The 9,450-nt window shown below is 42.5% G+C and overlaps 1 protein-coding gene across 2 annotated transcripts in view; it reads left to right on the top strand.

Annotated features, from left to right (window-relative positions):
* Positions 1 to 9,450, top strand: part of rnf38 (ring finger protein 38) — a 119,828-nt gene that overhangs the window by 17,559 nt on the left and 92,819 nt on the right. The window contains exons 4-13 of one of the 2 annotated variants that reach the window (XR_011602632.1): positions 748 to 950; positions 1,039 to 1,414; positions 1,501 to 1,665; positions 1,975 to 2,145; positions 2,928 to 3,110; positions 3,240 to 3,343; positions 3,922 to 4,006; positions 4,170 to 4,291; positions 4,383 to 4,482; positions 5,418 to 6,253. Coding sequence is in view for 1 of the 2 variants with exons in the window: in XM_070973816.1 (XP_070829917.1) it covers positions 748 to 950; positions 1,039 to 1,414; positions 1,501 to 1,665; positions 1,975 to 2,145; positions 2,928 to 3,110; positions 3,240 to 3,343; positions 3,922 to 4,006; positions 4,170 to 4,291; positions 4,383 to 4,482; positions 5,418 to 5,480 (1,572 nt within the window). In the remaining variant the exon portion in view is untranslated. Of the gene's footprint in view, positions 1 to 747; positions 951 to 1,038; positions 1,415 to 1,500; positions 1,666 to 1,974; positions 2,146 to 2,927; positions 3,111 to 3,239; positions 3,344 to 3,921; positions 4,007 to 4,169; positions 4,292 to 4,382; positions 4,483 to 5,417; positions 8,100 to 9,450 lie in introns of those variants that run through there. The other variant, XM_070973816.1, reaches the window with a different exon arrangement.

Genomic DNA, 9,450 nt, shown 5'->3' on the forward strand with positions numbered 1-9,450 from the left:
GTAGAGGAAAAAAAGTGATGAGATTGTAACTGTGAGGAAGTGAGTGTATGTGTGTGTATTTGTTTGTGTGTGGTGTCTCTTAAAGAACCAGCGTGTTCTTCAGAGCACAGCTAAGGTCCGCGAATGACTAAGAACTGACACATGAACGTGTGTGTTCTTGCCTCACCAAGTGCCAAAGTGTGAGAGTCACTGTTTGACTGTAAGTGAAGTGAGTCACAGATGAGTTGAGTATATGATAACTTCTTAGTCAGTCTAAACCTTGATGACTACATCTTCAGCTATGTCACTGTTCTTGTGTGTGGCCTTTTTTTTTGTCTCCGAGAGAGAGAATATTTGTGAAGATATCCTGTTAAGGGTGTGTATGTATGACTCGCACATGGGCCTGTAAGTGCTTGTCTTGCGTTTGCATTTCCTCACTCCAAGAGGAAGTGACTTTGAACCCTCAGGGCTGTAGAGTGCTGGTGGTTTAATATGCTCTCTTTCACACACACAAGCACAAATGCAAATAAGCAGACACACACATACACATACACACAGACGCACTGGATCATACAGGAAATGCCATGAGTCACAAAGGAACTTGGTGTCTATGCAGTGGTATGGATTGTAAGCCAGAGGGACTGTAAAGCATGGTGAAATTGATTTGATCCGAGTGCTATGGGTCACTAACCACAATACCCATCCACTCTCCCTCTCTCCTTTTCTTTCCTCTTTTTCCTCCTCCGTTTTCCACCCCTCCCTCTGCAGAGTGAGGAAAGCCCCAGTCCAAAGCGCCAGAGGCTGTCCAGTCAGTCTGTCTTGGAACAGCTAACCTCATCCGCTCCCCCACCATCCACCCCATCTCCCCCCATCCGGCCCTGGGAGTCAGCACCCCCAAGTCGGAGACAACCTCACCCCCACACACACTACCACCAGGAGAGATGCCTCACTCCTGCCCGAAACAGACGCAGGTATGGTGATCTTTACAACTTAGTTCCACTGTGAGAATTCTAACTGAGAGTCCCAAATGTAAAACCTTCTCTCTCTTCCCACCTCTAGCCCACCAGCAAGGCGTCAGCGCGGACGTCTCTCCAGACCTGCTCGTCACGTGCCTCCCCATCACCACCCCTCCACACAAGGCCCCGCACCTCGCCTGTCGCCATCAGAGCTCCAGGATGAAAACTACCATCGCAACCCCCATCCTTCCACACACCAGACATACCCAACACACACACCCAGCGCCTATGGCCAGCCTCCCACAGCTGGAGGTGGGGGGGCAGGTTTGGAGGAGCCCCGAGCTTTCCACCCACCCACCTTGTCGTCACGACTGCTGCACCCGGCTGCTCACCACCACCACCATCACCATAACCATCAGCAACAGCATCATGCGACGCAACAGCAACAAGGAGCCATGGTCATGGACTTACATGAACAGGTTAGCTTGCAGATCATTTATGCGAGACGGCCAGGGCACATGTATGTATGAGTCTACATATTAACTGTGGTGTGTTTTCTCTCTAGTTGCAGCAAGCCAGTGTACCAGTCTCCTACACAGTGACACCAGTCCCTCCACATGGTCTTGCAGCGCCTTTGTGTAGCGGCCAGCACCTTCCCCCTACCTGTTCCTCACAACAACAAATCCCTGCCTGCAGCGTGGTCTTCAGCACTGGACAACACTACCACCCGGTGAGAAGAACACAGCAGTGTGCAGTTGTAGGAGTGTGTGGGTTTGTTTGTTATAAAAAAGAAAATAGTACACTTTGTGTTGTACAGGCTCTCCTATGGATCAACCAAAGAAAAGGAAAATATTAAAAAAGAAAAGTGGATAAAAAGTGGCAAAAACCTGCAGAATATTTCTCTGTGTGACCGGGCTTCCTAATCTTCCAGGTCTTGGCTGCCACCTTGTGGCAAGACTTGGCACATTACAGTCACCACAGTGAGAAAACATGCATTTAAAACTTTTCTTCTGTCTTTCTCCTGATTACCCTTTTCCAGATGCTACAGGCATGTTCAATGCAACATTTGCCGGTGCCGTATGCCTTTCCCTCGCTGCTGTCCAGTGACCCTCAGTTCCTGCTTCCGCATCCACCCCACCTCTCTCACCACCCGCCCCACCTTCCCACACCCGGACAATTCCTGCCTTTCCAGACACAACAGCCACGATCGGTACGTGAATGATTTATGCCTTTATGTGTCTGGTTCTCATCCGTATTAACTTGCTCCCTCTGTACTGAAAATAAAGGCACTGAAGTCATTAATCTCGTAGGTAGTTTAGTAGTAGTAGTGTTATACAGACAAAAAATGTTTCTAGTCAGATAACAGAGGGATGTCTGCTACCTACATATGACATTTGCAGTCAATTAATTAATAACCAAGAGAGAAACTTTGTCACACAATCAGCAGACAAAAGCATTACAAAAACGTTTTTGGTACATCTATTCTCTATCATGCACATTCAAATATATAGAAATTGTAGAGGAAATTGAAAAACTACAAGAAATGGATTTAAGTAGTTTTTACTGGTTTTAAAAGCTGCCTTACTGTTAACTGACACGTTGCTAACATTATCTGACAGTCCTGACGGAGTGAAATTAAATGTAAATAACATTCCTGTGAAGTCATTATATCTACATGACAATTGTTTTTTTCTTGATCAAAGTTTCCTTCTGTTTAAATGTTTTATGATGACACTAATTGTCATCACAGTGTAGATCATTAATTTTTCAAAGTATTTACAATTACCTTTCTCATAGTAATTGCAACATAAAACATTCATTGGACCATTAAACCAATGACAAACATGAAGCCACCAGTAGATCTCACGGTCAAATTCTGCCTCCCTGATTTTATTTAAATATCCTGTAAATCTACCTGTGAACATCTTTGGCCCAGTTCTTGTCCCACAATAACACCTGTCAGATTTGATAACCTAGTGTGTTTCTTCTCAGCCATTACAGAGGATTGAAAATGAAGTTGAGCTTCTGGGAGAGCAGCTGTCTGTAGGTGGAGGCTTCAGCTATGCCCACCATCACCACCACCATCACCACCAGCCTCCCTCCACCCTGCCACCCTCCACACCACTCCAGTTCCTCTCGCACCACGACCCGCTGTCACAGGAGCTCTTTACAGTGGTGGGTACATTCATTACCTGACACCATTTGTCTGGATTGTAATATACAATTATGTTGATGTTACGCTTCTATATTTTGGAGGAATAATTAACTTTTTCTTTTTCTTCTTTGTCCCATCATCTCTTACAGCCCTATCCCCACTTTATGCCTCGCCGATTCACAAGTCGGCGTTACCGATCTCAGCAAGCTGTACCCCCATCACCCTACCACCCCAGCTTCCTGCCTTACTTCCTGTAAGTGTTTTTCACTTCCTCAAGTTGGTGCTGGAACTAAGGGTGGGTGATATGACCAATTTCAATTGCTAATTGAACAATAAGCTGTGCTCTCTGCTCCACAACAAATATGGCAACAAAAACAAACAAACAAAAAAAACATGTGCTGCACATAATAACAAACCTTTTACTCAAAATTTAACGACAATGACAGACATAATATACTTTGGCAGAAACCCGGAAGTATTTAAGTACAACAGTCAGTGTACCAGGGGATATGTCTATGAAGTACATTTACATACCACAGCAACAGACACACACACTGATGTGGTACACAGGAGAGGAGGCTTTCCTATGACATCAAAACCAGCTGAATTTGTGTTGCAGTGTAAGTGTGGAGATAATGTTAGGTTGTGCTATGTGTGACGACACATCCAGAGCGCGACCCCAGTGATAGTGACGAAACTGGTATACCACCCACCCCTAGTCAGAACTGTAAAGGTGAATTTGCAATAGATGCAAACTCACCTGTTGGCATGCCTCAGAAATGGAAAAAATGCAGTCTCCTAAACTTTGTGTACCTTGTCATCCACTTACAGATCCATGCTTCCCGTGCCCCCAAATGTGGCCCCCACTATCAGTCTAGAGCTGGATGTAGACGACGGAGAAGTAGAGAACTATGAGGTAGGACGAACTGCTGCTGCAACGTTCACATGATGTGATACACATTAAGATTTAATTTAGACATGTTTAAAAAGAACAGCTCATGAATTCTGCCATTTGTCTCATACTGTTTCCATTGTGGACTTTGTCCTCTAAACTCTGCCTTTCTGTGTGAAACCCTCAGGCCCTGTTGAACCTTGCTGAACGCCTGGGAGAAGCCAAGCCCCGTGGTCTAACTAAAGCTGATATAGAACAGCTTCCATCATACAGGTTCAACCCCAACAACCATCAGTCTGAACAAACACTGTGAGTCTCTTTCTGCCTTTAAAAATCCATTTCTTGTGAGGAATTTGTCTTGTGCTGTTTTAAATGGTGCCAAACTTGCTCTGTCTTCCAGGTGTGTGGTATGTATGTGTGACTTCGAGTCTCGCCAGCTCCTTAGGGTCTTGCCTTGCAATCACGAGTTCCACGCCAAGTGTGTAGACAAGTGGCTCAAGGTGAGTAAAGACATTTGGCTAAATGTAACTTCATTTTGCCACTGTGCCCTTAAAGCCGGTCACATCAGAAGGTGGAACAGCAGAATTCATTCATTCATTCATTCATTCATACTGTAGATATGCAAATGTCTAACACGGTGGCCAGCCTGGTACATGTTAGCACTATTCTGTCACAATAGCTCTCTGAACTTGTTATTTTCTCAGTGATGGGTCATTTCTTGTCCCTGTTTTTTTGTTTTCAGAAGTGTTCATATTTTCATTCAATAACTGAAGGGGAAAAAGGTTTTTAGACCTCATGAACTTGTTAACTCACAGTTACATTTAGCAAGATCACTAGCAAGCATTAGGGCAAGCACGCTAACAGGACAATAAATTCACAGGTAATTTGAAAGATGTATTTGTCCCATTGGCCCCTGTCTCATACAATCTGCAAACCGTTCTTTTGGGAAGTAGTTTTCACTCTGACATGTTAGTAAGAACATAAATAAAACTTAATTTATGTAGCAACATGATAGCCTGATATTGAACATAGTTAAATATCAGGCTAGTTAAATGTGGGTGGAGTGACACTGTTAATAAGCTATGATCCATTTCTGACTGTCATTCTCCTGTCCAACAAAGATCAGCACTGTCCTGATTGTCTCTGGACTGGTATTTGCATAGCTACATTGTATATTAGCTTGCTGCTGGTCAACAGCATGAAATTGGGGTGTCAAAGTTCACAAACTTTAAGTTTAGATTTACTTTGCTCAGTTGCACAAATCCAGATTGCTGCGAGTCCAATGCAGTAAATGGACTGTTCCACAACACTGGTGTGACCTGACTTTTAATTGGCTTACTTCTAAATAGCTTCAAAAAGTGGATGTATGTATTGATCTTTTAGTTATAGATTTGACCCATTCAACCCTCATCTCCTTACTTTTGGTTCTTTCCAGGCTAACAGAACATGTCCGATCTGTCGAGCCGATGCCTCTGAGGTCCAGCGAGATTCTGAGTGACCTCAAATGAATACCTAAATACCCACAATCCTTTTCGGACACACTGACTGAACAGTGAACTTCTCTCCTTCTATCATACGCCTCCACTCTCACATTCTGCCACATAACTGGGACCAGTGCGCCGTATTCATTCACTCCTTAATCCCCCAGGACACTGAACGTACTTCTCACCCGGGATCAGCAATGTTCTACTGACTCACGCTCACTTTACCGCTGGACTTCTAGGCCTTCTGTTTTGTACTATTACGCCCCTACTACTCTGCCTTCTGCTCATGGTTACTCCTTCCAGTGAATGGCCTTTGAAACACAAACACACATCTGTCAAGTGCAGGTGGACGTATATAAGTGTATTTTTTTAAAACCCATTATGAGCCGTTCCAAACTGATGCGACCTGTTCAGACGTCTGGGTGATGGACATAGAAAATAACTTCTGTATAGTTGTACTAACAAATATTTAGGGAGAATTGGCAGTCCAAAGATTATGATTATGTCATTGTTATTGTTCTGGTTATGATTAAGCATCCACATCTTGGCCTGCAGAGACTATTTTTACTTGACTCATTGTAACTGCAGTTGAGCAGTATCAGTCCATTTTACTTTCTGTATGTTTATTCTTGCATTCCTCAGCGTGAGAACCGTCTGTATGAGGTGAAACAAAGATACTGTACACTGTGTGACAAAGAGTGAGCTGCTTTGGAACAGTGAAAAATATACTTTATTTTCTCTATACATGTGTCCGTGTGCAAGTGTGTGTGTGTATGTCCTGGCGCTTGTTGTGTGTGTGTGTGTGTGTGTGTGTGTGTGTGTGTGTGTGTGTGTGTGTGTGTGTGTGTGTGTGTGTGTGTGTGTGTGTGTGTGTGTGTGTGTGTGTGTGTGTGTGTGTGTGTGTGTGTGTGTTACTCCTCCCGTGGTATTTATACAGGTCATGTGGTACAGTGCATTGACTTCCTGTATCTGTTTTACTCTTCGTGACATGGATGATGCTTGTGTGTCATGTCATGATCACGCTCTACAACTCTGACTCACTCCATGGCTCTCCTTCTGCATTGCTCTCCTCTGAAACTAGCAATGGCTTGAGGCTTTTGAAAGACAGTTTTTGTGATACAGTGTGTCCTAACCTAAAGCAAACAGATAAGGACTATTATCTTGCTCAACATATCCACTCATCTCTCCCCCAAGGCTCGTAGTGAATACAGGTAGATCTTACAGCGCTCACAAAGTGGATGCAAAACATCCATTAAAAATGTCACCAATACATTCATACATGCTTACTGTACCAGCTGTCTTTAAAAAAACGTGTCTTGACCTGTCTTGGTACCCAAGCAGCTTTCTGTAACCGCTGGAAGATATAGGTACCATGTTTTGTCCGTCACTGACAAGGAACAAGTTTGAAGAGACTTACAAGGTCAGAGCTAAATCCATTGTTTTGCCAGACAGTGGATTTGACACTTGCGCACTTTAATACGTAGAATTTAAGACTTACACGCTCTTTTCATTCTGAATAAACCACTGATCAGTTTCCCACAGTCCATGTGTGTATGAGAACAAACATTTGAATGCATAAAAAATACATATGTTCTCCACATCAACTTCCAGTACCTACTGTATCCCAATGTGCCGATTCCTTTATATTCTTCTCACTGCACATCTGTTTGTTTCCAGAGGTTTTGGGCCTCTGTTTCATAATAATACTTTATCTCTGTAAGGCCTATGTCAGCATGTGTAACTCAGAGATGTTCACCTCATGCACGGAGTAGGCTTTCTAATGTAATTTATCACTATTTATCACAATTGGTGTTTCGTGTCAAGACGACAACCTAACATAGGCCTTAGAGAGATTGCTGAGACAAAACATTGGTTTGGAAAGTTCTGCCAGGCACCTGCAGTGTCTTACATCTGAGATGCCTTTTATAAACCTTCATTTTCTCCATGGAGGTACGACCTGTATCTAACCAGTGTCACCACATCAAATCAGTACATTTGTTCAAATCTGAGTTTTGCAAAACCAACAGAGTATCAGTTTCCAGAAGATCAACTCGTCATTTTATAAAACCCTTCTTTAGCGTTGTCAGTGTGTAAAGTCATGTAATATCCATGGGAAAGGAGGAAGTTGTATTTTCTGTCATCTTTTTTTCCTTTGCGGTTAAAGGTCATATTTGTGACTGTATGCATCCATTTTGTGTCTTAGGATTGTTTTATGTTGGACAGTTTTTTTTTTTCTTTCTGTTTTGTCATTGCTTGGTACACTAGCAATTACCTCAGTCCCATTATTTATGTCTTTTCAGAAAATGGCGCAACCAGTATGATTAGTGCTTATCAATTTATTTTGCTAATCTTTTCCATGCAAGTTGTTGGGTTGTTTGAATATTTTTCCTTTTAAACTCTATGAAACTCTGTCATTAAAAAGGTGTCATAGTAGTTTCATTATGTATTATATCTGTAACCAAAATCATTTGAAGGCCTGTTATGATGATAATGAAATTTTTAACAAACATTTGTACATTTTGTATGAGAGTTATTACTAGTAATACTTTATTAAGTAGTGCAATGATTTTTTTAATCCCTTACCCCGTCTTTTGGATTTCAAAAGCTGGTTCAATAATAAATGTATAACATCCTCTTCTAAATCATTGTGTTTCCACTTATTCTTTTCTCAACTTGCCTGCCTCCACGGGGCTGCAGGTGAGTCGTGTTTCTGAAAAGTCCACTTGGTGGCAGTTTAGTTGTGTTATGTAAAAGGCATACCCCTAACACATACACCAGCTCACATGACATTTATTTACACAGTGCAAAAATCCTGCATTCGAGAGACACATGTTCTATTTACATCCACATGACAAGGTCACACGCTAACTTCACCTAGTGCGAGATGTGAAATTGTGAAGTGTGCATGATGCTCTGATACAGCCCACGTTTACACTTCAGGAAAACACATATGTTTTCATGCAGTTTGGCCTTTCGTTTACACGCAAACTGAGTTTTTTCAGGGAAAATTATCATTTTTTAAAACTCTGGCCAAAGTGGAGATTTCTGAAAACGCCGGCTATTTGTTGGCGTGTAAACAGGGTTAAACGGCGTTTTAGGTTCCAAAATGTCACAACATGCGACTGAAAATACTAAATGTCATGTGAGCGACCTATGTTTACACTCACGGCCATTGGTTTGGCATAGTTATGATGTGCTATGATTTGCCGTAAAAGTGAGCTATCTACCACTTCCACTTCTGTATTATGTGTGCCTCGATGACCGCCCTCCCATGGAAACTGCTCTCACGAGGGTCAAATAGCAGCAGCTAGCAGTGTCCTTGTCACTGTTCGTGGCTCGTGATATGAGGATGTTTTCTGAGTCTTACTCGTTGTCAATATTGTGTAGGCTTGCTAGAAGTAGCATTTCTGTGATGAGATTTTTGCATTAGTTTACATGTTTCTTTGAGTAGTCTCATTTTTTTGTGAAGGTGAACCAGTTTGGTGTTCATTATTGTTTGTATGATTTGTAAGCAAGGGGTTCATGCTGTGAATGGGCCAAGTGACTGACCCTACGTTTACACGTAGCAGGGTATTTTGGAAAACGGATAGTTTGGCCCCTCCATTTTTAAAAATAACATTGTTTTCAAAAATGTTGTGGTTTACATGAACCCGGATAAATACGCCATCGAGCGCATCATAACTATGTCAAACCAATGGGCACAAGTGTTGACCCTGTTTACACGCTGACAAATAACCGGCATTTTCAGACATCTTCACTTTGACTGGAGTTTTTAAAAATGATTGTTTTCCGTGAAAAAAACTCAGTTTGCGTGTAAACGAGAGGCCAAACTGCATGAAAACATGTGTTTTCCCTAAGTGTAAACGGGGTCTGAGTGAGCAGACAACAGGTGTGTCTGATTGCAAGAGGAGAGACGCTAGTTTGGATATAAAGTCTCTCCACATATTTGATGCTACCTTGAAGCGTTTAGTGAAGCAAACACCG

This window comes from Chaetodon trifascialis, chromosome 2, assembly GCF_039877785.1.
Source record: "Chaetodon trifascialis isolate fChaTrf1 chromosome 2, fChaTrf1.hap1, whole genome shotgun sequence".
NCBI classification, from domain to species: domain Eukaryota; kingdom Metazoa; phylum Chordata; class Actinopteri; order Chaetodontiformes; family Chaetodontidae; genus Chaetodon; species Chaetodon trifascialis.